Source organism: Mesoplodon mirus, assembly GCF_964341445.2.
Source record: "Mesoplodon mirus genome assembly, chromosome: 6".
Classification (NCBI taxonomy): domain Eukaryota; kingdom Metazoa; phylum Chordata; class Mammalia; order Artiodactyla; family Ziphiidae; genus Mesoplodon; species Mesoplodon mirus.
Genome location: NC_138982.1, coordinates 87,279,097 through 87,305,161, shown reverse-complemented (window position 1 = coordinate 87,305,161; position 26,065 = coordinate 87,279,097). Strand labels below are relative to the sequence as shown.

General features: G+C 38.0%; 1 protein-coding gene across 1 annotated transcript; it reads right to left on the bottom strand.

The window, feature by feature from the left end:
- Positions 1-2,859: 2,859 nt before the first annotated feature.
- NAA50 (N-alpha-acetyltransferase 50, NatE catalytic subunit) lies at positions 2,860-25,892 on the bottom strand. The gene is made up of 5 exons (XM_082625197.1): positions 25,562-25,892; positions 7,270-7,406; positions 6,741-6,860; positions 6,237-6,303; positions 2,860-4,621 (listed from the first exon to the last, which is right to left on the bottom strand). The coding sequence occupies exons 1-5, from the start codon at positions 25,567-25,569 to the stop codon at positions 4,444-4,446; spliced, it is 510 nt and encodes a 169-aa protein (XP_082481323.1). The 5' UTR covers positions 25,570-25,892; the 3' UTR covers positions 2,860-4,443.
- Positions 25,893-26,065: the final 173 nt, after the last annotated feature.

Sequence of the window (26,065 nt, the reverse complement as noted above, 5' to 3'; positions counted from 1 at the left end):
TCCATATGGCTATGCTACTTGGCTGTATCTTAAACTAGGACTAAATTCCTGTAGTACAGCACTGTAAAGAAGTCCAATTCAGGACCCTCTGTCATATGGTTTATTCCCTGAAAAATTCTCAAAGGCTCATCACTCCTACTCATGCCCACAGTACTCAACTTCCCAGGAATGTTCAGATCACACAACTAGAAAAGCACCAACCTGGGAGACAGACTAGTGAGCCCATGCAGTTGAAAACCCAACCATAAGAGCAGAACTTTTAGGTCCACTTCCTATTTAACATTCTTTTTTTCCCAAAATTAATTAATTAATTAATTTGGCTGCGCCGAGTCTTAGTTGTGGCACACGGGATCTAGTTCCCTGACCAGGGATCGAACCTGGGCCCCCTGCACTGGGAGCACAGAATCTTAGCCACTGGACCACCAGGGAAGTCCCTTCTTTAACATTCTGAATAACGGTAAAGTGCAATGTTTTCTAACCCTCATTTAGGAAATTAAGCCCTTCAAAGAGTAAGATTAACAGAACCTTTCCAACTTCCCTGTGTTGGTTGTCAATAAAGCCCGACATTTCCTCCAAACATGACATGGTAGCCAGGTCCACTGATTCCCACCTCCTGGTATTAATATCCTTGTCTATTCCCCTCCCATACTACCAGGCTAGTACAATGGCTGGTCTGTGTGACCAATGCAATATGGCAGAAGTAATAGGTATGTCACTCTGAAGGTAGGTCATACAAGAGTATGGCTTCTGCTTACTCTCTTGGATCACTCACTCTGGGGCAAGTCAGATGCCAGCTGTCACTCAGGCAGCCCTGTAGAGACACCCACATAGTGAGGAACTGAATCCCTCCAACAACCAAGTGAGTCAGTCATCTCAGAAGTGGCTTCTCCAGCCCTGGCTGACAGTCCTTTAACCCGATGAGACCTTAAGCCAGAACCATGTAACTAAGCTGCCCTTGGATTCCTGACTCAGAAACTGGGTGATGATGCATGTTCATTGTTTTAAGCTGTTAAATTTGGGGAAGATATGATTAAGACACATTGGGCAAAGATCACCCATTGTTTCTTGAATGGAATAAGCAAAATCCTAACACTTTTGACTAAGATATTGAGTTAATTTTGTTAAAGACAAAATTCTAAATTCATCTTTGTTTGGTACTCAGAAAAAACTTAAAAAGCAATTCCCAACTCACTCAACTAAACTCCTTCCTCACTGTTAACAGAAAGAAAAAAATCTTAATATATGTTCTCTCTAGTCGATGCACACTGCTAATTAGCTTACAGCCTAAAGTGTCAGGTGCTTTTAACAATTGCATCAAAATATAGTAACAGTAAGACAGCTCTTCAGATCTTATTTTTTCTCTCATTGGGACTGAACTGCAGATACCAGGCAGTGTTTCTAGCAAGTTCCAAAAGGTCTGAATTAGGAGGCCTTGATTACACTTGGCCTATTTTAATCAGTTTTAAGTTAGGTCTTAAAGAAAAGTGAAAGTACATAAACCAGTATGGGCAACAGTAAACAATAACTACATATAGCTGCTGATCTCAGAATTCAACATAATGCATTTACATTTCTTTGACATTTACCAGACATCACAGATTACTACCAGAACATCATGTAAGTTTATTTCAGATGTAACAGCAATGTTAAAATCAACAAATTTAAATCTTAACTGCACCAAGTAAACTCAGCTATTTAAGTATTTTTAAAGTTATTCCCTCCAAAAAACTGAGGGAGCTTTTCTTTTCCACCCCATATGTCATGGTTTCCCAATAATTCTATTTTTGGAGGACTTTCAATTGATGAGTAAGCCGCTTTGGGGATATCTCAGAACTTCTTTCCCCAAATGAAAACTAATCTGGACAAATTATATATTGCATAGATTTCTCTGCAGATTCTTTTCTTTAGAACCTAAATGCAATTACCATACAATATAATGTTTATCTATTTGCCCTACAGAAAAAAACTATCTGCCCTGAAAAATATGATGGATATATCCTGTGATCTTCCAGTTAATAGAATTGTTTTACCTCAACAATAATTTTTATCAAAATAACCAACTGAACATGGGACATTATTTCAGTCTTTACTGACTCACAGGCACACGAACTAGTGCCCAGCTTCTACCTCTTCTACATCCTCCTCCTCCTCCATAAGTGGATGGAATTATTTCATGTAAGTTTGATGTAGGACAATTCACCCTTTACAAACACTTACAATTTAGGTTAAAGTCAGTGACTAGTGTGGAAAAAGAAACACTAAAATGATAGGGAGCCTACACACTCAATTCAAAATTTAATATTTTTTCCTCCATAAATAATATGTACTTAATTGTCATGAGGCAGCTATTCGGTTTTCATTAACCACATTCAGGGATACATTCATAGGACTGATTAGATAGTCCAGGTGAAATGGTTATAGAAATAGAGGCAGTGTCATCTCACAAAACTCATTTATATATCAAAATCTATTCTGATATGCGAAGTTTACAAAAAGGCTGAATCTTCAAACTAATTATGCCTTCTGTAACTCAAGCACTCTTCTCTTGGCAAGAGCAAGCTGAAGCTTATCCATGAAGGTAAAGGTGCTTAATGCTAAACTTCTTCTAAGCTTAGATTTGGACTGCTTAAGAAACTGATACCCAAGAAACCAGCATGGTCTTTCTACATTTTTACTATCTTAAGATTATAACCCTATAAACTCATTTATCAACTATCTTCCTTTTCTATATTATTCTTGGCACTCAACTAAGACTGCTGAAGTCTATTGTACCTTGTATTTTTACATTCTCAAATAAGAACTTAAGATTATAAAATGTGCATAAACATTGTGTAAAATAATTGTGTCATTCAACATATCTGAAGAGATGAAAATTTTATGCCAGAATTTACATAAGAGGATAAATATTATGAATCAATCTTCCTTTTAAAGTCAAATGACAGAAAATTCAAGCTCTGTGCATTGTTTTAAAGTCTAATGAAAACATTTCTTGGGCCACCAGTATTGGCAATGTAGAAAATTTTAAATATTGGAGATGGGATTATGGAGGAAAACATGAAAATTTCAGATGTCTTCTATCTTACAAAAAGTTATCGACCCGTCAAAGCCACTCCCTATGTGCCAGGAAACGATCTGGCATAAACCAGTCCTGTCAGTAGAGGAGGTCACAGTGACATTTGCGTTATGAACACTTCTAGACTTCTACTTTTTCCAAGAATAGAAGCAATATGTTTAATAATTCCCCCACCCCCAAATCCTTAAACTCAGTATCACAGGCACAGAATGTAAGCAAATCTGGGATGTTCTCCAACAGATAAGCAATTAGCACAGCTATGTTATTCTCAAAAATACTGTCTAGATATTCCTTCCTCTAAAATCAAATGCTCAGTGGCCACACTTCTAACCGTCTGCATTAGCTGACATTAAATGCATTTATTGTGCCACAAGTCCATCTAAGCTTCCTTTTAGGTATTTTTTAATATGTCCAAGAGACAACACCTGCTTCAGTTTTATTTAGGGGCATTGGCCTATAAGGACATCAACTCCATTTTTAAGGTCTGACTAACTATTGTGGATTTACTGAAGAAAAAGGACAGGAGAAAAAAAAGCAAATCACAACAAACCTCTTTAGGTCAGTTAAAGGCCATTATCTCTAGCTGGGATATTAAAAAAAATTAATCTCACCAGCCCACACTCCTAAAGTTAATGCCACTTCTAACAATCAACAGCAGGAAAAATAAACCTGCTAACAACCAGCTCACTCATTAGCAAAAAGCAGTTTAACTCAAATGCTGAGACCGAAGTATAATACTACCTACTCAGACTGTCCCAACCACCGTCAGCCACCAGCGAGGAAGGAAGAAATAACTGCTTAACAGAACAAAATAAACTTAGTATTTCTTACAAGGATAACAATGGTCCAACTCCTGAGATAATACTCAGAAGGACAAAAGGTGGAGTGAAGGCAATGTATAGGGATTAGTATCCCACAAAATCTTGAAAACCCCAAAGTACCACAAACACACTAAACTTGTCTATGAGTCAGAGAACAAGATATTGCTGCTGCTGCTTCTTGTCCTTTGAAATATACAATATTTTGTAGGCTCTGCCCTTCAATGTGAAAGCAGGACATTAAAAAAAAAAAGAAATTGACACTCAAGTTTTTGGGACCATATATCTTAACTGTGAAACTAAACAGATCTATACCTTCTCCTTCCTACAATCAAACCACCTCACAAAAATAAGAAAACTAAAACAATCCAAACATGATTAATAAGTCCTTAAAAGTTTAAAACTTTTAGAGGAAAGGGAAGGAAGTTTTGAAAGGAGGAAACACAAGAACAAGGAAGGGGGAAAAGTTTAAAAGAAAAGGGGGGTGGGAATCAATGGGCCTCTCTTTTATTTGGCGACAAGCAAGTGCAAGAAAGTTCATCTGTAATTTGTTCAGTTGTCTGTCTTTTGCACATCTGCGTTCTGGCCAGAAGGGACTTTGAGGTTTTTCTGCAGCACATGAGCATCAGCGGGCTCTATCCTCTTATAGTAGTTCTTCTTTGTCTCAATAATCTCAAAGCCAAACTTTCTGTAGAAGTCAATTGCAGACTCATTGCTGATCTGGACATGCCTGAGATACAAGAGGGTATCGGAAAAAAAAAAAATTAAGATTCCATCAGCTTTTATGTGTCCTCCACAGATAGCTATTGGTTGGAGCTGGAATACTGCAGACATTTGTTAGACTCTCTTTACAATTACTAGTTATCAACAAAGATTAGGTATTCATTTCAGAGAAACTTTTGATGACAAATTTATACTTCTAAACTAACTCTTTTTTTTTTTTTTTTTTTTTGCGGTACGCGGGCCTCTCGCTGTTGTGGCCTCTCCCATTGCGGAGCACAGGCTCCAGATGCACAGGCTCAGCGGCCATGGCTCACGGGCCCAGCCGCTCCGTGGCATGTGGGATCTTCCCGGACCGGGGCACGAACCCGTGTCCCCTGCATCAGCAGGCAGACTCTCAACCACTGCGCCACCAGGGAAGCCCTCTAACCTAACTCTTAATCTAACATTTGGAAGACAGCTAGCTGAGATTAGGAGATGCAGGAACAGCGTTTATTCTTAAAATCAACAAAGGTTAAAGTATCATAACATTTTTTATTTCAAGAGGAGAAAAGGTTCCTGTAATTAAAAGTGCATTAGTAACTATAGGGATGATTCAAAGACCATAGTAACACATTAAAAAATAAACAAACAAAACCTAGGGTCTCAAATGCCTGAATATATCTTTCTGACTGATAAAAAGCATGTTAGCTTTTGAAAATAATTTGTGCTTTCTCAATTACTCCTCAAAACAGCATTATATAATTTAATCTCTCCCAATGCCAAAGTGAAAATGAGAATAATCTCAATATCTGTATTATAAATAATCCACATAGGGAACTATATTCAATCTCCTGGGATAAACTATAATGGAAAAGAATATTTAAAAAGAACATATGGGGGCTTCCCTGGTGGCGCAGTGGTAGAGAGTCCACCTGCTGATGCAGGGGACACGGGTTCGTGCCCCAGTCCGGGAGGATCCCACATGCCGCGGGGCGGCTAGGCCCGTGAGCCATGGCCGCTGAGCCTGCGCGTCTGGAGCCTGTGCTCTGCAACGGGAGAGGCCACAACCGTGAGAGGCCTGCGTACCGCAAAAAAAAAAAAAAAAAAAAAAAAAAAGAATGTATGTATGTGTATAAGTCACTTTGCTGTACAGCAGAGATTGGCACAGCATTGTAAATCAACTATACTTCAATGAAAAAAAAAAGAAAAAGAATCCATAGTTGCCACCTTAGCTTTACTCTTAAGATTCAAGTATAAATCAGCTAGGTACTCTCTGATTTTGATGATTATATTCTACTACTAATGAGCATGTCACTGAGAGCCTTGAACAAAACTCAGAGTGCAAACAGATGGCATGATAAAAGTAATATTAATGGTATTTAATTTCTTAAATTCTGAAGATTTGAGTTTTAATCTTGGTTTCACATATGTGACTTTGGAGCTCCCACCCCAATGTAATAAAGCAAAACAAGAATGTTTTATCACAGGTTCCTTATCTATTATTAAAACAAACTTCATGACTACCACTTCCATGGTATTTCCCAAAGACAATAAGTGACCAGATTTTAAATTTTCTAGTAAAGATTTCTATTGCCAATTTATTAAATTCTTTAGATAAGATCATTAAATATGACTTTACTTACAGATAGATGTTGTCAAAAGTGCCATCTTTTTCACAGATGTTTAAGACATGATTTAACATTTTAGTTCCTATTAACAAGACAAACAACAAATAAGTAATCTCATAAAAATCAATCTTTAAACTAAACATCTTACTGAGTCCTAACAGAATTTGAGGTAAACACCAGACATCCTGATTTTCCACAATTTTTTTCTCTCTACACTACCTACTGTGTTTAAAACTGCTAGCAGACAAGCAATCTTTATATACAGCCCTTCCAGGAAGAAGGAAAACAGAAAAAGCAAAAGGGGTATCAGTAACAAATCTATTTATATATAGGGCTTTCAACTGAATTATGTTCAATTGACATATAAAATAGTTCTTTTCCACCTTACTTTATATAATTCAGTAACCCTTTCCCAGTATTCCTAGAAGAAATATTGCCTTAGTGGGGTCAGGAACAGTACCAATATATTTATGCTTCTTTAAAGAAAAAAACAAAACCAAAAACCACAAATAATTTTACCTATTCCTAGCCTTCGGTATGGTGCCAGACATCCTAGTGTCATGATGTAAAGTCTCTTCTGATTCTGTGAATGATCCACCCTACAGCATACTGCACCTACTGCAATATCATTGAAATAGGCTGCCACGGAAAATATAAAGATACAAAGTTTAGCAGACAGAATAACACATTTTACTGAATCTTTCCCTCCCCTTGTACAACGACTAAATTGTTATTAGCATTAATTAAATTTTATCAGGTACTCTGAGTATCAATAGCCTCAAAAATATCCTATACCTTAAGAATTTAAGACCCCTCTTAAATATGTGAAAACACAGACACAGCCTAAATAAGAAAAGATATTTAGCATTTCCTTTTGAAATTCAAGTATTTTATCTTGATTTTTCTCAGAACCTGGATCACCCCCATTTCCTCACTTGTAAAACAAGGAGATTAAATCAGTTAACTCTTTTTTTTGCCCTGATATTAAAAACTAGAGGTCAAGAACATGAATAAACAAATGAAGGGAAGAAGAAAAACCATATCATACCAAGTTTTGCTAGCTCGCCAACCTCCAGCACATCTTTATAGAACTTGTCATTGTAGCTGACTGGAAAGATCACCTGGTTTAATCTCTTCAACTGTTTAATATTGTGTGGTGTCACATCTCCCAGCTCGATCCGGCTACTGGAACAAACCAAAATGTACTCAATAAAATATAATTAGCTTCATTTGTTAAGATGGACATATTAAAAGGGTACCAAGTCTTTTTTACATGACTGATAAATCCAACCCTTTCACAGTAACCTTACACTCCTATGAAGATCACCATTTATAAGCAGATTTTGCCAGTCATTCCATCCAGGTTCCAACTCCTAGCTTTCATACAATTGTATACATTTAGAGACAAATACAGTAAACAGTAATAATAATAATCTACATATAAATGTTGAAATTTTCAGAAAAATTTAAAGACATCTATTACTGATCAAAAAGACTGATGATACCTAATTGGCAAAGGGGTGGCAAGTAAGATATTTATACTCTGCTGGCAGGGATGTAAATAGATACAATATCTCTGGAAGACAATCTACAACTATGTACTAAAAAGCCTAAAAAGTACACCTCCTTTGTCAAAGTATCCCCACTCTAGGAATTTATTCTAAGAAAATAATCAAAATATGCAAGAATCACATGTATTCTGGTCACTGGACACAGGAACCACATACACCAGAGTCACAGAGGGTGGCGACCAAATCGAGATTCCTGGACGCCCCACCCCCACCCCCTTCAGAAGCAGAGTCTCTGGAAATGGAACATGGGAATCTACATTTCAGAAACAAAACAAAACCAACCAAACAAACAAAACAAACCCCAGCTTGAAAACTACTTATCAAGAACACAACAGTAGCATTGCTGAGTAACCATACTTAACCAAAACAATTGGTTCCACCGGAAAAGGGATAACCACTAAAAAGTTTCACTCATGATAATGAAGTTGATTTGCCTACAGAGCTGTCAACAAATTTTTAAGCACTCAAATCAATCTCACCACCACATGCTAAAGGTTGATCAAAAGTGACAAGACAAACCTGAAAAACAGCATCTACACAATTTTTCTTCCTATTATCACCAGCACTATCATTTGTAGAGTTGCTTATATACACTATTTGCCTTCTTAAAAACCTTAACACACCTGAAACTAACACAACATTGTTAATCAACTAAACTCCAATATAAAATAAAAAGTTTAAAAAAAATTAAAAAAAAAATCTCTTAACAGTGGGTCATAAAAACATTTAAAGAAAACAATGTCATCCGCCTGCCACTGCAGGGGACACAGGTTCAATCCCTGGTCCGGGAAGATACCACCAGGTGCCCCAACTATTGAGCCCACGCACCACAGCTACTGAAGCCCGCGTACCTAGAACCTGTGCTCCGCAACAAGAGAAGCCAGCACAATAAGCCCGCACATTGCAACGAACAGAAGTCCCCGCTAGCCGCAACTAGAGAAAACCTGGGTGCAGCAACAAAGACCCAACGCAGCCAAAATATAAATTAAAAAAATAGTATCTTATAAAAAAATTGTCAAATCAAACTAAAAATGAGTTCAAAAATAAAACAATCTGATGCCAACCAAGCAGCTAGAAAATGATATGTGTCCTACCACTAGGTGCTAGTTCCACATCACAACTGCATTAGTCAATAGCAGGAAAATACAAACAATGCACCCTAATTAACCATTTACATCATATGCACAGAGGTTTTGAAAGCTCTCTGTTACAGAAATGACTAAACAAGAAAGCTAATCATCACTTTTATAATGGTTAAAAAAAAAAGGAAAAGAAAAATCTGAGTGTCCACCATTAGGGGACTGGTTAATTAAATAAAGCATGATACATTTATATTAGAAAGACACTGATATATTGTTTCCTGGGGATATATATATGTATCTCCAACTTTTGTTAACGTACAGAAAAATGTTTAAAAGCACATTCAAACAATGTGTGGTTTGTGGATAATTTTTATAACAATATTCTCTGAAATGTTAATAAGATAATCAGAAACCTCCAGAATGTATTACAGTTCTTAAAGAACAAAAAAACCTGATTACAGACCATTATATTCATTTGGAACTTTAGCCTTCCTGCCTCAATTATTTCATTTGTATGCTACTGTTTTTCATTATTCATTACTGTGACCGACCACCCTTGTGTATATCTTGCATGTTTTCTTAAAATGTAAGCACACTGAGTTTCTTAGCAGCCACACAAAATTTTAAGATGCAGGCATCTTAGTAAAAAATATATAGATTTGTTATATTCTCTTTCAATTTCTAGCCACATGAGTAAATATGAAGTAAATATGGCCTTCTTCCCAAGTATTTGACTAAAATGAATTCCCTTCATGACTCATGTCTCTTTTTAAAAAAAATTTATTTATTTAATTTGTATTTATCTTTGGCTGCATTGGCTCTTGGTTGCTGCGCGTGGGCTTTCTCTAGTTGCCACGAGCGGGGGCTACTCTGTTGCTGTGCACAGGCTTCGCAGTGTGCAGCTTTCTCATTGCGGTGGCTTCTCTTGTTGAGGTGCACAGGCTCAAGGCGCGAGGGCTTCTATAATGGTGGCACGTGGGCTCAGTAGTTGCGGTGCGTGGGCTTAGTTACTCCATGGCATGTGGGATCTTCCTGGACCAGGGATCAAACCCGTGTCCCCTGCATCAGCAGACGGATTCTTAACCACTGCGCCACCAGGGAAGTACTGAGTCATGTCTTCTTTACTAGGTTACATCTCATTCACAGAAAAACTTCCCTTTTCATTAAAGCACACCCTGGCTTTCTCTTCTTTAAGGCTGAGGTAAATGACATTTCACCTTAAAATACAGGGATCACATCTTACCTGCACAGTCTCTTCTTTTTTTGTAAAAAGGATTCCTCCCACTTAATCAATACATCCATCACCTACCTTTTTTTTTGGTAAGAACATTTAAGTTCTACTCTCTTAGCAAATTTAAATTATACGATATGGTGTTATCAAATATGTTATACTTTAGATTCTCCAAACTTATTCACCTTATAGCTGAAAGTTTGTACCCTTTAACCAACCTTTCCCTATCTTCCCCACCTGGAAACCACTTTGCTACTACTCTCTGTTTCTATGAGCTTAACTTTTTTTTTTTTTTTTTTAAGATTCCACATACAAGTAATACTATGCAGTATTTGTCTTTCTCTATCTGGCTTATTTCACTCAGCCTAATGCTACTCTTTAGTATTGTACCACAGATTGGGTGCTGTAATTTATTTTAAATATAAGATAGCTTATTATATTGATTATATTTAGAACACACCATTTAAAAATTAATCCAGGGGAATTCCCTGGCGGTCCAGTGGTTAGGACTCCTCGCTTCCACTGTAGGGGGCACGGGATTGATCCCTGGTTGGGGAACTAAGATCCCACATGCCACATGGAAAAAAAAAAAAATTACTCCACTGCACTTAAAAGCCAGTCTCTGTATTTTAATAGTGATTGAAAAATTACATTATGAAATCTAATAGTAAACAACAATAAAGAAAAACTTCAGAATTTAGGAAGTTAAGCTTCTAGATAATAAGTGAAATAACTTGAGTTTTTAAGAGTTTAAGAATAATTTCTAGGTAATTACCATGCTTCAAGTATATGTATAAGTTTTAAAAGGATAATAACCAGGTATTTCATGACTTCATACAGAAGGAAAAGGTGGTCATGGTGCAGTGTGGTAGACTGAAACTAATAAAAGGTAACTACTAAAAAAAATTCCATTAGGGTGGGCAGATCAAGACTAAATACAGAATATAATATTGAATCATTAGGGAATAAGCAGCTTAATCTTTCCATGCCTAATTTAAAAAAATGTGTCTTGATTAAAAACAAAACAAAACAAAAACAAACCCAACACCACAGAAACGAGTTAGACATATACAGTCTTCCAATATTCTTCTATGCACATATATACTGACAAGTTTTAAAACTGAATTAGAATACTGTTGAGTATGGTTCGGTAGCTGTTTAAGAAAGAAATTAATCAAGTTTGATTTTTTAAACTGAAGTACAGTTGATTTACAATATTGTGCCAATCTCTGCTGTACAGCAAAGTGACTCCGTTTTATACATATATATGCATTCTTTATTTAATATTCTTTTCCATTATGGTTTATCCCAGGAGACTGCATATAGTTCCCTGTGCTATACAGTAGGACCTTGCTGTTTATAATCAATTTTTATTATTACCAGACTGTCAGCATATGCTAGAAACAGAATTTTAAAATGTCTATTAAATATAACTTTGTCAGCAAAATTCACCTTCAGATACAGTTTAACTCTCCTGAACATGATATGTCTGATTGAAATGGAACACTTCTGTAATCCTGATCACTTAGCTCCAAATTATTCTAAGATGTGGATATTCTAAATATATCAGAGTAATATCATCAACTTGTAAATATAATTCAGTAAAGAACGTGTAGTACCAAAGGCATAAACGTAGAGAGTTATGTAGAAATATCAAGTAAATTAGAACATCATTTGACTGTAAACAACCAAAAAGCTTTTAGAAGTTAAAAGAACTTGATTAGAAAATTAAATAATATTTTAAGAATTCCATCGTGAATCTAAAATTTTCTATAGTTCTTATGAACATAATAGTTGCCTATTCAAAGCACAAATCAGTTCTATTTCAATAAATATTTCAACACCTATGTGCTAACACCTGGAATGCAAAGGAGTTTACATTCATGTATTTCCCAAACCACAGGCAGTTTGCTATGGTAAAACAAAGTATGCTTTGTGTAAATGTGGAAGCCGGGGTTGGAGAGGAGGGCCTTGCACATCAAGATGGTACTTCATTGTCTTCTCTACATTCTCTAGGTGACCTCAATCTATATATAATCTTATGGATTTAATGCTGCCAACTCCCAAATTTCTGTCTCTAGCCTAGAAATCACTCCTAAATGCCAAAGCATCTCTAGTAGACAGCTCAAATTAAACATATCCAAAACTAGCTATCTGATTTTCCCCACAAAATGTGCTTCACCTGTAGCTTTCCCTATCTCAGTTGGTGGCCTTTCCATTCTTGGCTGCAAGTGTACTCTCACCTCCTTTAGGTGTGTTCAAACGATATGTCAGGAAGTCTTACTCTGACACACCCTTTTTTTCCCTTATAATATTCTTGATAGGTTTTCTTATCAATAAGGTTTCTTGGCCTCAAAGAAAGTTTGGAAGTGTTTCTTCTTGCTCTTCAGTTCTGTCAATGCTTGCTTCTGTATTTTCAAGTTATGTTATTAACAGCATAAATATTTGGGACTGTTATGAGTTGATGAATTGATCCTTTTATCATTTTGAAATGTCCCTCTTTGCTGTAATATTCCTTGCCTTAAAATCTACTTTATCAATATAGACACACTGTTTTCTTCTAATCAATGTTGCATGGTGTATCTTCTACCACCCTTTACTTTGAACTTCTGTGGCCTTATATTTAAAGTGTCTTTTTATAAACAGCAAATGCATAAGAGTCTTGTTCCTTTAATTTGGTAATCAGAGTATTTAGTCTGTTCAGATTTAATATAATCATTGTCATAGTGTATTCAAGTCCACCAGCTTGCAATTTTCTAATTTGTATCAACTATTAGTTGCTCCTTTATTTTCCAGCCGTTTTGGGGGGTCAATTTACTTTCTTAGGGAAAAAAAATTTTTCTTAGCTAAAACAAAACAAAAAAACCTTAAAAGTTCACATAAACTTCCTTTTAATTCTTTTTTTTTTTTTTTTTTTTTTTGGGGCTGCATGGCTTGTGGGATCTTAGTTCCCTACCCAGGGATCGAACCCAGGCCCACAGCAGCGAAAGCACCAAGTCCTAACCACTGGACCGCCAAGGAATTCCCTATATAAAACTAACTTCAGGCATATAGTTCTGAGTTTTGACAAATACGTATAGTCACCTAACGACCACAATTATCAAGAAACACAATGGTTCTATCACCCCAAAAGTCTCCCACATGACCCTTTGTAGTTCAGCTCTACCACCACTCCCAGGGAACCATTAATGTTTTCTGTTTCCCATAGTTTTGCCTTTTCAAGAATACCACATAAATGGAATCACACAATACATTCCCATTTTCTTGGCTTCTTTCATTCAGCACAATGCCTTTGAGATTCACCACACTACTGTATCAACTTCATTCCTTGCTATTGTTGAGTAGTACTCCATTGTATGGATGTACCATGGTTTACACTTTTGTTGAAGGGCATTTGGGTGTTTCCAGTTTTTGGAGATTATGAATAAAGCTGCCACAAACAATTTCTGTACAGGTTCTTGTGTGAACATAAGTTTTTCTTTCCCTTGAATAAATACGTAGGAGAGGGGATACTGGATCATTAGTTAAGTGTACAAGAGTTTCAGGTGTTCTGCATCCAAACCAGTGTTTGGCACTATCAACTTTTAAAATTTATGCCATTCTAATAGATGTGTACTGACATTGCACTGCAGTTCTAATTTACATATCCCTAAATAATGGTGAACATCTTTTCATGTACTTCTTTGCTACCCATATTATCTTTGTTGGTAAAGGTGCTGTTGAAATCTTTTGCTCTTAAAAAAATCCTGGGTTCCAATTATTGAGACTTAAGTTACTATGAATACACGTCCTTTGCGAGTTATGTATGTTGCAGAGGATTTCTCCCAGTCTGTGGCTTTTTTCATTTTCTCAACAGTGTTTTTCACACAGCAGAAGTTATACATTTTGATGAATTTCTTTTGTGGATCATGCTTTTCAGGGTAATATCTAACAAATCTTTGCCTAACCCAAGACCACTAACATTTAGATTTTTGTTTTCTTCTAGAAGTTTTATTACATTTAGGTGTATGAGCCTCATCCCCTTACATCCCTCTCATTTATTTTTATCTTAAACAGCCCTCTTGAGGTATTATTTACATACTATAAAATTCACCTATTTTAAGTGTACAACTCAATGGTTTTAAACTATTTATAGGGTTGTGAAATCATCACCTCAATTCAGCTTTAGAGTACTCACATCACACCCCCAAAATCCCTTGTGCACAGCTGAGATAAATCCCCTTACCTACTCCAAGCCAGCCACTAAATCTACCTTCTTTCTAAAGACTTGCCATTTCTGAACATTTCATACAATAAATGTGATCTTTTGGACTAGACTTCCTTCACACAGCATAATGTTTTTGAGGTTCATCCATATTGCAATTTGTGTCAGTAGTGGAACAGTACTCCATTGTATGAATATACCACATTTTGTTTATCCATTTACCACTCGATGGGCATTTTAACTGTATTTACTTCCTGGTTATTATAAACAATGCTGCTATGATTACTGCATACAAGTCTGTGTGCAGACATAGGCTTTAGTTTTTTTCTGGTAGATACCTAGAAGTGGGACTGCTTGGTCGTATGGCAAATATGTATCACTTTCATCCCACCCTCCTCTCCCCTGCCCCGTGTCCACATGTCTGTCCTCTGTGTCTACGTCTCTATTCCTTCCCTGCAAATAGGTTCATCTGCACCATTTTTCTAGATTCCACATATATGTGTTAATATATGATATTTTTCTTTTTCTGGCTTACTTCACTCTGTATGACAGACTCTAGGTCCATCCACATCTCTAGAAATGACCCCATTTCATTCCTTTTTATGGCTGAGTAATATTCCATTGTATATATGTACCACATCTTCTTTTCCATTCATCTGTCATTGGACATTTAAGTTGTTTCCATGTCCTGGCTATTATAAATAGTGCTGCAATGAACACTGGGGTACATGTTTTACTTTTTAAAGAAACTGCCTGTGGTAGGCAGAATAATGGCCCCCAGAGGCTGTCCATGTTCTAATCTCAGGAACCTTTAATATATTATTTTACATGAGAAGAGGACTTTGCAGATGTGAGACCCTGAGATGGGAAAATTAACCAGGATTATCTGGGTGGGCCCCCTGTAATCACACAGGTCCTTACAAGTCAGAGAAGTTGTGATTAAGAGCACAGACACGAGAGACTTAAAGATGCTATGCTGCTGGCTTTGAAGATGAAGGCTTATGAACCAAGGAATGCAAGTGGTCTGAGAAGCTGAAAAGGCAAGGAAACATATTATCATCTTGAGCCTCTAGAAGAAACACAGTCCTGTTGTATCAGTTTCCCAGAGCTGCCTTAACAAATTACCACAAACTCAGTGGCTTAAAACAACAGAAATGTATTCTCTCGAAGTACTGGAGGCTGGAAGTCCAAAATCAGAATGTCGGCAGGGCCATGCCCTCTAGGCTCTGGAGCAGAATATTTCCTTGCCTTTGCCAGCTTCTGGTGGCCTCAGGTGTTTCTTGGCTTGTGGCAGCGTAACTCTAATGTCTGCCTCTATCTTCACATGGTCTTCTGTGTGTATGTATGCTCTCTTCTTTTATAAGGACATTAGTCATTTAGGGTCCACCCCAATTGAGTATGACCTCATCTTAATTACATTTGCAAAGACCCTATTTCTAAATAAGGTCACATGCTAAAATTTCAGGTAGACAGGAGCCACTATACCTACCATCATCTTGATTTTAACAGAGTGAAACCCCTTTCAGACTTTCGGTCTCAAGAACAAAGATGATACATTTGTGTTGTTTAAGCCACTAAATTTGTAGTAATTTGTTACAGTAGTAGGGGAAAACTAACATGTTGCTCAACTGTTTCCCTAAGTGGCCAGACCATTTACATTTCCATTAGCTATGTTTTAAGGTTCCAGTTTCTCCACATCCTCACCAATACTTTTTACTGCCTTTCTGTTTATAGCTATTCTAGTGGTGTGAAGTGATAATCTCATTTCAGAAGTAAAAGAGTAGGAGCCCATAAAGATGTCTGAGAAACAATGTTCAAGAGAGTAGGGATAAATCTGGAGAAGCAGTGTCGTAAAATCCAAGATTGGGCTCCAAAGCTGGCTATACACCAGAATCATTCTGCCGGTTACAAATTCAAATTCCCACATCCTACCTTGGAATCTTTACTTCTGTAACAAAGCTTGTTCTTTTAACCATACAAATTAAACACCCACTTTAATCAAGAAACTTCCTACTGCATGTGTGTAAATTTCTAAATCCAAGGAGTCTGGTAAGGGAAATAGAGACTAAAGACAGGCACAGGGAAGTGGAATAGACCACTGCAAAAAAATACACTATATGATCAGAGTGGGTTTCCATAAAATGTTAATCATTTCCCCATAAAATGTCAATCATTTCCCTTATGCAAGCAGTACAGTATGTTACACTATAGCTTTAATGTATGTGACATAACTGTTATTGAGGAACTGTGACTCAAACTCAAATCAGCCTAACTCTGAAAGCTGGGTTTTTAAAATCACTACACTGACTGCTTACTTCAGGTAAGATTTCAATATAATTTAACAATATAGACTATTTTTAATTTATTGGTTCAAGACCTCTGTTCTGTAGATAAGCCCCAAATTCCTGGCCTAAAAGTCAAATCAGCCATGTGGCCACATCTACTTGACTCAACAATTTTTTGTTTTTCCAAATTAACTTGGTTGCTAATACTTAAATCAGAAGATTTTACATAAAGCCTACGTTTCTTGTTTTACTCATTTACCTTATCTGCTTGGTCCAGGTCCTAGGTTCCTGTTGGCACTAGAGTTCACAACGCTAACTAAAAAACTGAAGACAGTAGTTATTAAAGTAACTAAATTATTCTCTTAGCTCAAGTAAATTCACGTGACATGTTATTTTTTCTTGTTTTTCAAATCCATAACAAACTCTAACGCATCTTCATACCAAAGTTTTGAGACTAAGATCTAAGAGGGGGGGACAGACTCATACAGCACAAGCATCCACAGAAATGTGAACCAAGTCCTCAGATCTGGAAAACACATCTACTTGCCTCCTACTTTTAGAGAGTAGCACCACAAGATTAGCCTGTTACTCAGTCAAATCTCAGATAATCTTTGCACTTAGAATATGGTAGTAGGAAACCTTTACCCTTGGCTTAAAAAACAAGTGGTATGATAAAATGGGAAAACTATTTAGTACAGCAACATCAGATAATAAGCATTCAAATGTTTCTGGCTTTTAAGGGTAATGTCAATTATGGCCATAATTACAAAAACAAAATTTAGTGGCAATATTCTGAAAGGCCACAAGATGGAGATACGACTACACAAAAATGGGTCTTTCTTGTGCAAAGTCTGACTGCTAAAGTTACATAGCAAAAAGAGGAAATGATGTACAGAGAAAGCTTAAAGCCTTTATACTTTAGATGGGTATTTAAGTGCACCCTGGCACAAAATTTTAACTGTCTGGTCACTTCTTATGAAGAGTGTTTGATCTGGAAGGGACCTTAGAACCACTGGCTCTCTTCCCCTTCATTTTGCAGATAGAACTGAAGCCCAGAGACAGATGTGCCTGTACTATACAGTCAATTATCAATAAAGCCAGAATCAGGCTTATGTCTACGAATTCCATTATAGTGCAAGATTAGCCACACCATATGACTTCCCTCCAAGGAGTCATCTTTACTTCTCAAGGTTAAGAGAGAGAGAGAAATACCCAACATTTATCTAAGGTGTACTGATAAAGGACTTTTGTATAAAATTTAAGTCTTTTAGCAAGGATCAAAGTATGCCCATGGTCCTTTGATTAAAAATTTCAAGGGGCTTAAGCGAGATAATTTTTTCTTAGCTAGCAGCAATCTGGTTCTAAACTCTTGCCTTCAAGTAAATTACATGAAAGAGTGATTCCTCTAAAGTATAAATTCTTTCAACCTAAAAGTAAGCCCATTCAGCATTTATCAAAGCACAGCTTAAATACTAACTGCTCATGAGGCCTTAACCTGTCATCCTGCTGAGATTTCCACCTCATTTAAACTATATTAGTGGTACTCTTCCAAGGCACAGAACTTCTGCACTGCTATAAGCGTCTGTTTTCGAACCTTACCTCTTCTACTGAACTACAAGACTTAGGGCAGAACCTCAACTATTTCAAGGATTGCTAAATTACTTTTAGTAAATCTAAGAATCTCTAGGACCTTAGTAAAACGGATGAGCTCTCTTTCATCTCATCTAGATTTTAGAGCAGTTTCTCAATCTTGGTACTACTGATATTTAGGGCTTGATAATTTTTTTGTGAGGGGTTTCCCAGAGCACCTTGGGATGTTTTAGCAGCATTGCTAGCCTTACCCACTAGATGTCAGTAACCATCCCACCCCACTGTGACAACTAAAAATGTCTCCAGACATTATCAGATGTCCGGAGTGGGGTGGGAGGTGTACCGCTGGTTCAGTCACTGTTCTAGAGGTTTAGTAGTATCAAAAAAGCAGTGGTGGGTGAATCAGTCCTCCAAGCTGTGTGACTGCAAGTATCAGGTGTGTAAAAATCTCAGTAATTATTCGGTTGGGTACTAGAAATGCTAAACACACACAGGGACACAATATAGTCAAGGTTATAACCTAAAAAAGAATAAAATCATCCTTTGAAAAATTTTTCCATCGTTATATGTTCAATTAGGAGAGCCCCTTCCCAGCTACGGCTCTTCCCCTACTACTACCTAAACACTGATGTTTTTACTTACAAATCTCTGAATTCAAGCACATATTTCCAACGGCTTACTGGCTATCTCTACAGGAATCACAAATTCAACACATCAAAAACTGAACTCATCGTTCTCCATAGGAAATCTGTTCTCTACCTTTACGAACAGCTCCATCATTCATCCAATACAGACACTGAGCTTTAGATGTACTCTAACAGCCCATTTTAATCCCTGGTAATTCTGCCTCCTAACTAACTTTATAACCTGTTCCTATACCCTTTCTCTGAGCAGCATGGTTCAGGCCATCATTTCAACCCCTCATTTCAACACATATTTTAATAGCCTAATAAAGGGGAATAAGACTAGAGCCAAGGAGACAAAGCCATCACAATGCAGTCAGAATAATCCTTCTAAAACACAAATCTGACCACTTTACTTCTCTTCATAAAATCTTTCAAAAAAGTTGTGCATAATCTACCAAATAAAATTCAAGTAGCCCTTCATCACCTAGCTGTGGCCACTGGCCTAGCCTTCTCCCCAACAACCCCCCATTGTTTTTTGCCCATATAAAACTACTCAAAAACCCCACCACCCAACAAGCTTTCTTCCCTTCTTGGCCCACCTCTATATTTGTTTTATACCATATTTATAGATACATTAGTAGACTATGGATACTATCTTAGAGCTACTGTGAGGATTAAATGAGACTACTGCCTGGCACATTGCCTTAACAGTGCCTCCTCCGTAAAAGGTAATAGTGGCATGGGGAAAGGATGGGAGAGCAGGTCCCAAAAAGCAGACACAAGAGCAAAATGAAGAGTGCAGCTTAAAAGAGAACAATTCAAATATGATTCCAAAGTTTTGTTTCTTGGTATCATAGAAAGCTAGAGCTGACAGAGACCAGGAATGGCAAACATGCAACACACGTGCCATTAATAATCAATGACATCACTTGTTTTTCCTACAGTCTGAGAACTCATCAAAGCTATCAACAGACTAAATATAATACTGATAAGATACTATCAACAGATTAGAACTGGCACAAGAACTCAAACCTTTGGCCTTTCCTATTCAGGTTCAAGCTGTTCTCTTTAAAGACAAAGAAATGAGGGAATTCCTGGTGGTCCAGTGGTTAGGACTCAGTGATTTCACTGCCGGGGCCTGGGTTCAGTCCCTGGTTGGGGAACTAAAGATCCCACAAGCTGCAAAAGAGACAAAGAAATGAGGGCCCAGAAGCCAAGAAACTTATTAGTCAGTGTCCCTACTACTGCTAACTATTATTGGTGGCACACTGAACTATAAAATGTGGTTGCTTTTTGTCCAAATGCCTTTTGCATTATAGTAAGCCTCCTTTTTGAAGATAAATTATGCTACAAATAACAAACTCTACATTCTGGGGGTTGGGGGGCATCCAAATATTTCCTTAAATATATCTTAGTTTTCTGGAAGGAGAAATAAGAAATATTTAAAATGCATACAAATGGCCAGTAAAAGTGGGAAATGTCCAACTCCACACCAAGTAATCAACAAGAAAGGAAGAAAGAAAGGCCATTTATCACCTAATCAGCAAAGTAAAATTAGAATTAAGGGTATATGTGTATATGTCCTCAAAACCAACTTGTCAAGAAACTATTAGTTATTTCTATCATTTTAGAAATGCTCAATGTATGCCACTCATCGCAGACAAAGGTAATTTACACCACCCATTACTGAAATGGCAGCCACAATGTCTTCCTCCATTTTCCTTTAAGTTTCTGCAAGTGCTCCTCCCTTTCTCCACCAGCCCTTGAAGAAGAGAAGGGCACTCTCATACACTGCTGGCAGTATAAATTGTTACTATCTTTCTGGAGGTCAGTTGGCAACAAATATCGGAGCTTTAAAAATGACAGTACTTTCTGATCCAAAAAATTCTCCTCTAGTGAATTATCCAGAAGAAATAATTAAGGATGTGTGTCCAGTAGTTATACAAGCAAGCATTCTGCTCTACCGAAGACTGAGAGGAGAAGTCTGAACTTGGGAAACAAGGTTTTCCCTTAAGAACAGCTTCAGCAATGACAGAGGTAGAATACAGGTTGTACTAGCTCAGGCAAGGCAAATACATACTTCCAATTACCCCTTCATTTACCCAGAGGATATGACTGGATTATAATATCTTAATTGAAAACCAGGAGTGGTTACCACAGAGGTATAAACAGCCACACACTGTGTGTTGTCCCACATTTGAAACATTTACCATCCAGGAACTAGATCCTAAGGGAAGAGATCATATTTTAGACAATTTTGTTTTTTTCAGGGTCTAGCACAGCACAGTCCAACAGAAATATAATTCGAGTCACATACGTAATTTAAAAATTTCTAGGTCCAGGGTTCAAATCCCTGTTAAAAAAAAACTTTTTCCCCCTAATATCTACACTAACAAGCCAAAAAGAAACAGCTGAAATCATTGCAACATGTAATCAAAATAAAATTAATGACCTTTTAAAAAAATCTTTTTTTCATACTAAGTCTTTAAATCCAGTGCACATTACACTTACGGCACGTCTCAATTCAGATGGTAATTTTCCTTGGAAATGTTTTATCTGTACTTATATTTCATAAAATTTACAGTGGATTCACATACCCAAGTTGTTCGAAACATAAGAATTGTCCAACAACTGACATTTTAATTCAGCTCCTCAGTAACGCAAGACACATTTCAACTGCTCCACAGCCAACCATAGCTAGTCACTACTGTACTAGACAAGACAGGACTAACGTTCTGCTAATAAGTCGGGCACTGAATGAATGTAAACAGCAGATGATGGAAGAGAACAGCTCAAGAGAAAGGAGTGTTCTGTGATAGCACAATTATACAATTTTGTAGTTATTAAACTATAATCATACAATTCTCATTTCTATGATGCGAAGGATGTTTCTCTTGATTAGTACTGGTATTCTAACGGTTTCTGTAGGCTGCACTTTTAAAAAAAGAAAAAAGGACAGCCATTTAAATAATTGAGAAGGTGTATCTTTCCAGATGGCACAAAGCTGGAAGCCATAGCTAATACCTAGAAGAGAAAATCAGGAGTCGAAAGAATTTCTACAGACCAAAAGAGAGGATTTAGCAAAGTGAAATTTAATATAGATATTAGTTTGGTCTGGCAAAAGCACTGGCTTTGAAAGATAATGCTTTATGAGTGCCTTTTAAAAATCTCTTCCAACCCACAGTTCTTGATTATTGTGCATTTTGTTCAGAACTTTACCAACAGCTGTCCACAATTTGGGGAAGAAATCCCAACACTGATGGCAACACAGCGTTACTCACCAATGCACACATCTGTACTGGTAGCAGATATACTTTTTAAATTATACAGTTGATTATATTTACAGATAGATGCAAACACCTGATCTTATGATTTATGGTGTTATTGTACCTGCTCATCTGCATACTGAAATAGATATCTTACTGCAGTTTACTTTCCTTTTATTCTCCTTTATATTAGTTAGGATATTGATTTTTTAAAATTATGGTACAGACAGGTTATATTTTATATGAATTCATCTGAACAAAGCAAGGGAACGTTACAAAGTATTTGTTAAAATCCAGTAACTTAATCAACATCCCACAAACCACTGGCTTCACAGAAGCAAGGAGTATGAATTGCAGTTTTACAAAAGTTCCCCAATTCTATATACTTCAGCCTTACTGGTTTTCTTTTTTTGTTTTTGTTTTTCCCTGCAATAAAACCTTAAAAAGAAAAACTTTTATTGACCTGTAAGATACACTCGGTAAAGAGCACAAATCTTGTTACAGCTCAATGATTTTATACATATGTATACACCTCTGCAACCAATACCCAAGGTAAAGATACAGAATGTCTCTAGCACCTCAGTAAAGTTATCTGTGCCCTTTCCCAGTCCATAAACTGTCAGAGGTAACAATTATTTTCTGAGTTCTTCAACATAGACTCATTTCTACTTGCAGAATCTTATATTTTAACACTTCAATTAGGAAACTACACTGTTCTATATACTATATTATTGCTGTCATCTTTACTTTGTTCACATCTAGTTAAAGACATCTTTATTAGAATTTACACCTCTTTGCTACAATTGAAGGGCAAATGGATTCAGTTTTACTTTCTATTATATCGACTAATTACACTGCCGTCTCATTTCAGTCACGGCTGTGTATAGCATACCTTCTTGCTTGAATATCGCCCTCCCTAGAGGGGAACAGATAAAAATAATCAGCTTACCATCCACAAATTCAACCTATAATGTCCCTGGTTCATAAAAGCAAGCAACCTCAGTACAAGGGAAGTAACACCTCATAATACACTTCAAATTTCTAAGCCATGCATATAAATGCACGCAGTAATTAACAACTGGAAGTTTATCTACTATGGAGGAAAGGCAAATACATGCCAATACCACGGAATGTCCTACTGCTACTAATAAAAAACTAAGTAAAAATATGAAGAAAAAGCCAGGTAAAATAGTTAAGTTTTAAAAGTTTCAAAATGATAGACAATATAGGCAATGATGTAAAATATTGAAACAGTAGACTGATTCAGAGTGAGGAGTTCTGCATGTTTTCAATTTTAGATACTTGTATTCAACTTACAGTTCAATTAGCTCAATATACAATAAAACACTTAGCAAATAAAATTTCGTACAAAAACCACATAATCAGGACCACTGTTTCATTTTCACAGGCCTTCATAAACCAAGAGTCAGGACTATAACACTGACTACATTGTACACGGTGATACAAATCTTTGAACTCAAGAACCTTAAAATCTTTTAAATAATATCCACTGTCTTCATTTGTTCAGTGCCTTAAGGGCAAGACTAACAAATGAAAAAAATTTTACAGTCCCATCTTACCTGGGAGTTAGTTCACCTTAGAAGTTCCTCTGAAATCATCTTAAAAGTTTACCATTAAGAACATGATCTTAAGCTCCCAATAGTAAGTAAGAGGTGATAGGAACTAGACTTAAGGACTCTACATTTTAGGCATAGTTGCTGGCATAAGGTACAGGTTCAATAACTATAATTTCCTCTAAATTTGACCAGTTACTCATTTCTGGAGATTGGCCTCCATCAGTTTGTTACATATAAAATAACCATTTTAAATAAAAAGATAATTGCCTCATGAGTAGGTTAACTGAAGGTAGATTACTTCTATTGCCAAGTTAGTATCAGGAAGAGCATTACATCCTAGGCAGACTGAGCTAGACCAAAACATTTTGGATCTAAACATCCAGAATAATTCCTTGGAGGCACTCCTTTATAAATCCATGCACAATCTCAAAACCAAGAACTCTTCAGACTCATTTTTATTACTTTAACAAAGACAAATAAGCACTGAGTGCCAATGAGAACACAAAAACAAGTAAGAGACAGCATCCATACTCAAGGAAAAAAGAGATAAATCTCGCCAAGTTATATTGGATCATATACAAAACAGCCAAACTTCCTAGCTCATGATTCAAGTGCAGCACATACTTCAAATACCCCTCAATTAGTATCCTGATTGGAACTCTTTAGAACTTGATGTGAATTAATGCAGGTACTGTGAAAATTTCTTCATGATTTCTAAACTTGATACAAAACACGCAATTCGACATTACAGTGGATTCTCAATATTTAAAGCAAAATCAGAGTAAAGAATCACGCTACAGACCTTCAAATTAAACTTTCTTGGACCTCTTCTGCGACCTCAAACACATATACACACCGAAGTAATATACAGACCCTTGTTTTAGGCAGTATGAGATTACTTCGAACACTGACTTCTACATCTTCAAAAGGGCTGCTAAACAGTCTGAAAGGCTTCGCTAACTCAAAACAGTTACAATTCTTTAATTGACTTGCTATCGTAGAAAACACTCAGCACCTCAGAAAGCTTTTAACACTGATTAAGATTCCATTTCGTTCTTTAAGGAGGGTAAAGGCAAGCTTCAAAACGGCTCACTCCGTCAATATGTTAAAACACCGTGTTAGGTAATTAATACTTTAACAGTATGCAATTTAATAGTAAGATGACATCTTATCCAAATGGAAATAGTCGAACCAAAATAATCCCTAACTTGGTCCAAGAGGGAACCTGTGAAAGAATATTCACTTTGCCAACCCCCTGAAGAAAGCTTCACTAGGAACCCAGACCCCCTCGCGGCACAAGGGCAACAGTGAACGGCTGGAGCAATAGCTCCACCTACTGATCAGCAATACTTCCTTAAACATTTTGGCACCCCAAGTCTTCAGTGCTCACGCTCTCTCCCCCTCCTCCACTCGCTCTGACCCAACCCAAATCCAGTTGAGTCACTAGCTCTTAATACTCCTTTCCGTGCTCTTTATTCCAATTCCTGCTCCCTCCAGAAGGTTCTGCACCGTTTCCAAGTGTGAATAAGCCCGAAAGGTGTCAAAGACCACAGTTCTCAGTGTCGAGCCGGTATCTGAAGAGGACAACCGGACCGCTTCACTCGGAGGGGCGGGCCGGGGGTGGCTCCGCCGTCCGCTCCCGGGCAGGAGGCCCCAGGCGCCGCACGACAGCTTTTCCCCGCCGCCCCACTCAGCAGCTGGTGTGCACTAAACCCGCACTCGTCCTCCAGGCCCAAACCCTAGGTTCCCCGGGTCTCGCCCGCCAACAGCCGGAGCCGAGCCTCCGCCCCCTCCATGAGAAGAGAAGCCCAGAAACCTCCCTCCGCCGGGTCTTCGCCCGGAGTCTCTCTCTTCCTTCGCAGCCCCTCTCCCCCTCCGGTCGGGCCCTGCCCGGCTGCCCTTCCTCACCCTTTCATCTTCCCCGCCTGCTGAGGCCGTTGTTACCACCGATATCAACGCCGTTGTCGTCGCCGCCCTGAGCTCTCCGCGCCCTCAGCTTGGGCCACTCCACCCCGCAAGCCGGCCTCCTCGCTTACGGCAGGGAGGTGAGGGGGTGACGGAGGCCGCGAGAGTCGAGCGCGGCCCTGCGTCTCCAGAGGGGGCGGGGGTGCCTCCCGCCGCCGCGCTGCTGCCGCCGCTTCTCCACACGTGCACACGGGGCACTCGCCTCCCGCCCTCCGCCACCGCAGCCGCCAGCCAGACCCGCCGCCGCGCTGTGACCTTTCACCCCGCCCCCTCTGCGCGCCGGCGCGTCGGCAGCCCGGCGCGCAGCCGCACTGCAGGCCTCCGAGTACCCTTCCCCCTCCACTTGAGGACCTGCATCTTTCTACTGGGCTCTGCCTTCTGGCGTCATCTTCCTCCTCCCATATCTTACGACGCAATTTGTGGGGCTTGCAGGGTAGGCCTTGGCGG

Coding starts and splice junctions, on each gene's coding strand:
- NAA50 (XM_082625197.1), bottom strand. Junction 6,861..7,269: donor TGGCGAGCTAGCAAAACTTG/GTATGATATGGT, acceptor TTTCCGTGGCAG/CCTATTTCAATGATATTGCA. Junction 6,304..6,740: donor ATACCGAAGGCTAGGAATAG/GTAAAATTATTT, acceptor TCTTGTTAATAG/GAACTAAAATGTTAAATCAT.